Source organism: Oryza glaberrima, chromosome 11 (assembly GCF_000147395.1).
Source record: "Oryza glaberrima chromosome 11, OglaRS2, whole genome shotgun sequence".
Lineage (NCBI taxonomy): Eukaryota > Viridiplantae > Streptophyta > Magnoliopsida > Poales > Poaceae > Oryza > Oryza glaberrima.
Window position 1 is genome coordinate 2,771,002 of NC_068336.1, and position 4,109 is coordinate 2,775,110.

Genomic DNA, 4,109 nt, shown 5'->3' on the forward strand with positions numbered 1-4,109 from the left:
TCGCCCTCCACCTCCCCCTACACCCCACCTCATGCACCGGCGCAACATCCCATCGTCCGTAACGCCTCGTGATTCGTGCACCCGAACTACAGCTACAGGTGTATATGGACCAAGTTTACCCATGCGGGGACGGATGCAACAACCATTTCCACGGCGCGGATATTCCGTTCTTCCGTGGACCCTCCTCATAGACCGGAACTCACCTATACGGTCCATTCCGCCTCGAGATTCGTGTAAGTCGGTTTGGGGTCTATGCACCGGGTCCACGCAGGAGTGGGGGCCTCCGCTTCCTCTAGTCGAGACCCATTACCTACCCGATCTTCCTCTTCTCCGAGCAGCGACCTCCCAAACCCCAGCCACTTCGCCGCCGCAGCCGCCGCAGCAGCAGCCGCCTCTCGCCGGCGTTGACCGCCGCCGCCGCAGCCATCATGGACCCGCGATTCCCGCCGCCGGCGCCGTCCGGGGGAGCGCCGCCGAGGGGGCACCACCGGCGGGCGCACTCGGAGACGTTCATCCGGCTGCCCGACGCCGACCTGCTGCTCGACCCGGACGGCGAGTTCGGATTCTCCGACCTCGACTTCCCTTCCCTCTCCGACGACTCCCCCGCGGCGTCCGACCCGACCCCGCCTCCTCCCCCGCCGGCGCTGCCGCAGGCGGCGCCGCGGCCGCCTGGGGGTGCACACCTGAGGAGCCTCTCCCTCGACGCCGCGTTCTTCGATGGCCTCGCGTTCCAGGGAGGAGGAGGGGGTGGTGGTGCCGGGAGTGGGAGTACCGGCGGTGGGGCTGGGCATAAGAGGAGCGGGTCGATGGATGGGGAGAGCTCGCTGTTCGAGGGCGAGTCCGCGCCGCCCGACTACGCCAAGAAGGCCATGCCCGCCGATAGGCTCGCCGAGCTCGCGCTCCTCGACCCCAAGCGCGCGAAGAGGTCAGAATTTTTTTTTTCACACTACGGTTTCAGTAGAAATGGAGCTGGATTTTTTTAAAAAAAAATTAGAAAAGAAGTTTTTCAACAACTTTTCTTTAGCTATTTCCCTATACTATTTCAATTTGATAATTAAACATGAAACCATTTAGTTGAAGTTGCTGGCCTATTGTGCTTCTTCTTCTTCTTTTTTTCCTGAAATCGGGCTCCTTGTTGCGTTCTCAATTTGATGGTGGGTACTCTCTTTTGTGTAGGATTCTGGCGAACAGGCAATCGGCGGCGAGGTCGAAGGAGAGGAAGATCAAGTACACCGGTGAGCTGGAGAGGAAGGTGCAGACGCTGCAGACAGAGGCAACCACGCTTTCAACACAGCTCACGCTGCTCCAGGTATGCATTATAGCTCAAGCTTGTGGTGCCTCTGCAACTACTACCATAAAAGTGAGGCTAGTGCTCTATCTGATCAGTTGATTTTTTGTTTGGCTATGCTTTTCTTATTCTCTTGTATCAGACCTGATATTAGCAGCTGGAATAACCGGATTTCCCTTTAGATACATTGATGCAGTATTGTTTCAGCTTACACATCATTTGACTAACATCAATTTCTACTTGACACTGTCCAGTGCAACTAATTTACTGTCCACTAGCAGTTTTTGGGATGGACGATCACAAAAAAATTACTGTATTCTTTGATTGCTTCAACATTGATTGTTTTTACTTGATTGTTACAGCTGTTGTACATTGGCTTCTGAGTTTTTCTTTCTTTAATTTTCCTTTTTAACAATGAGCTCCTGCACAGAACCACCTCTAGTTCCTTCGAGTTCAAAGTTGCTAGCTCTTCTGGAGTTCTGGTACGATTGTTCAGGCGTACTGGGATGCTATGATCATAAAAAGTGTTAGTCTCTTTTTGGTTGTATTTATTCTCAACTGTGAGTACCGCTATAGTTCTGTACTTGCAAATTGCACTTTCCAGGACAAGCAGGTTTAGGAATTTTCTTGCTATTTTGAATTTATAATTTTCACTGGTACTTGACTATTTACATGAAAAATGTTAGGCTGCTTAGATGCTCGCTTTGACAAGACCAAATTATTACTTTTTCATAGTGTACTAAAAATACCATGAACAGATATAGTTCTCTCCCTGCATATTCTGTATACTAAATTGGATATGTAATGGGATCAGAAGGATTTTTTTTCTTGCAAACTGCCACTGCATACATTTGTATTTCAGAGAATGTCAGTGAGAATTGAATTTATTGATATGCTAGCTTTTGTAACGGCTTATCCCAAAAATTCCATAATATCTTATCTAGGTCATCTAGCCCTTGAACAGTTAAGCACATCCTATCAGTTCGCACTTTTTGAACCAGAGATTTTTGATTTTGGAGAGAGCCTATGGTAGTCCTGCTTACAGGGAGAATAAGCTGATCTACCGGCTTTATATGATTTGTAAATATGGAATAGCTGTCTTGTGAATTTATCATTCGAGAGCTAACAAATTATAATGAGTAACCATAAGTTTTGTAGTCTTTTACTCCGCAAATATTACAAGTTTGTTTCAGGAAAACATAGTTGAGCCTGAACACATTATGCATTTTTTCTTAATTTTCTTTTGTCTGCAAGTGTTCTTGTAGCCGATGTGACAACTGAAGGATTTATTGCACCCAAAAGTAGGGTCATAATGCTGATGCCTATATACTTTATAGGTTGGTCATGTCAGAAACAGGGTTATTGATGCTATATTTGAAAGCTGGTTTGATTAAAGATGATGAAATTAGGTGGGGGGTTGAAACTTTGGTTTGGTGGTCAGGGATAACAGCTGATGTTTATCTTGCTCCACAAAGCTTCACTAAGTTTTTTATATAGGGAATCAAGAAGTCAGGACTAGTGATTTTTTTTTGGGGGGAAATTAGTGTTTTTACTCCTTGTTAATGTTATTTCTAACTAAAATCACTTTAAATTTTACTCTGCTGCTAACAATAAAGATCATGTTTCTGATTGTGCATCAGTCTCATCCGCTAATGTTAATGTTTTCAGCGTTTGAATGTTCTATCTTATGGTTTGTTGATTTTCTAATTATCTTTTGCTCGCACATACCTAATTTTATACCCTTTTTCATCTTGGAATTTACTTATGGTCAGAGGGACACGTCTGGCCTAACTGCTGAGAACAGAGAGCTCAAACTCCGGTTGCAGTCCATGGAAGAACAAGCTAAACTTCGAGATGGTATGTCCTATTCTTTCAGAAGCTCTTCCGTCTTTGTTATTAAGGCCCACAAATAATGTTATCAAGCTCTTCTTTCTTTGTCATTAAGGCCCAGATATAATATTATCTTGTTTAGGGCCATTACAAGGCAATTGAAATCAAAGAATCCAAATATATTTATCCAGATAAGCAAAGCAACCTGTTGAGAAAGCCTTCTCTGTTTAATGCAGCTCTGAATGACGCCCTACGAGAAGAAGTTCAGCGGCTTAAGATAGCGGCAGGCCAAGTTCCAAACATGAACGGAAACTCCTTCAATGGAGGACTCCAGCAGCAGCAGCAGCAGCAGATGCCGACCTATTTCTCGCAGCAGCAGCAGATGCACTACTTAAGTGGCCACCAGGGACGTCATCACCACCCAAATAATCCCCATAACTCTTTGAACGGAGGCCAATCGATGAGCGGCCAGACCCTAAATGACTCCATGGATTTCATGTGAGCAGGACTCAAGCACACCTCAAGTTGCACGCTAACTGCAACTCATGTACTGTAAAGATAGCTGATGTATACCATATGCATATATGAATCATTCGTAGGGTAGCTAGCTGATCTTTGTACCATTACTGAAAATGCAATTCATCCTCCTGTTCAATCATCTGTTAATGCCTTAGTCTGAAGGTTGAAAGAACTGTGTTTAACATGTTTGCGACGGTTGTTTTGTAAAGATGTTGTTATAGTGAATGGAATGGGTTCTGATTGAAACTCTTGTTTTGTCCCCAGCTGCCATTGATGTCCACATATTTTGAAAAAAACAGTGTCTCAGTCATGTCATGTGGTCTCTCATATCAGAGAACCTTGTTGGATCTGGAAAATTCTAAATGTGGTCCAATGCTGCCGACGAAAATGAGAAGAAAAGATCAGGAGGTTCTCTTGTTAAGGCTGGAACCATAGAAAAAAAGAAGTTGGACGTGCTCCAAACGGCCATTGG

The 4,109-nt window shown here is 45.2% G+C and overlaps 1 protein-coding gene across 1 annotated transcript; it reads left to right on the plus strand.

Annotated features, from left to right (window-relative positions):
• Positions 1-341: 341 nt before the first annotated feature.
• LOC127755326 (transcription factor VIP1-like) lies at positions 342-3,886 on the plus strand. The gene is made up of 4 exons (XM_052280981.1): positions 342-925; positions 1,177-1,309; positions 3,061-3,145; positions 3,355-3,886. The coding sequence occupies exons 1-4, from the start codon at positions 429-431 to the stop codon at positions 3,618-3,620; spliced, it is 981 nt and encodes a 326-aa protein (XP_052136941.1). The 5' UTR covers positions 342-428; the 3' UTR covers positions 3,621-3,886.
• The last annotated feature ends 223 nt before the right edge of the window (positions 3,887-4,109 follow it).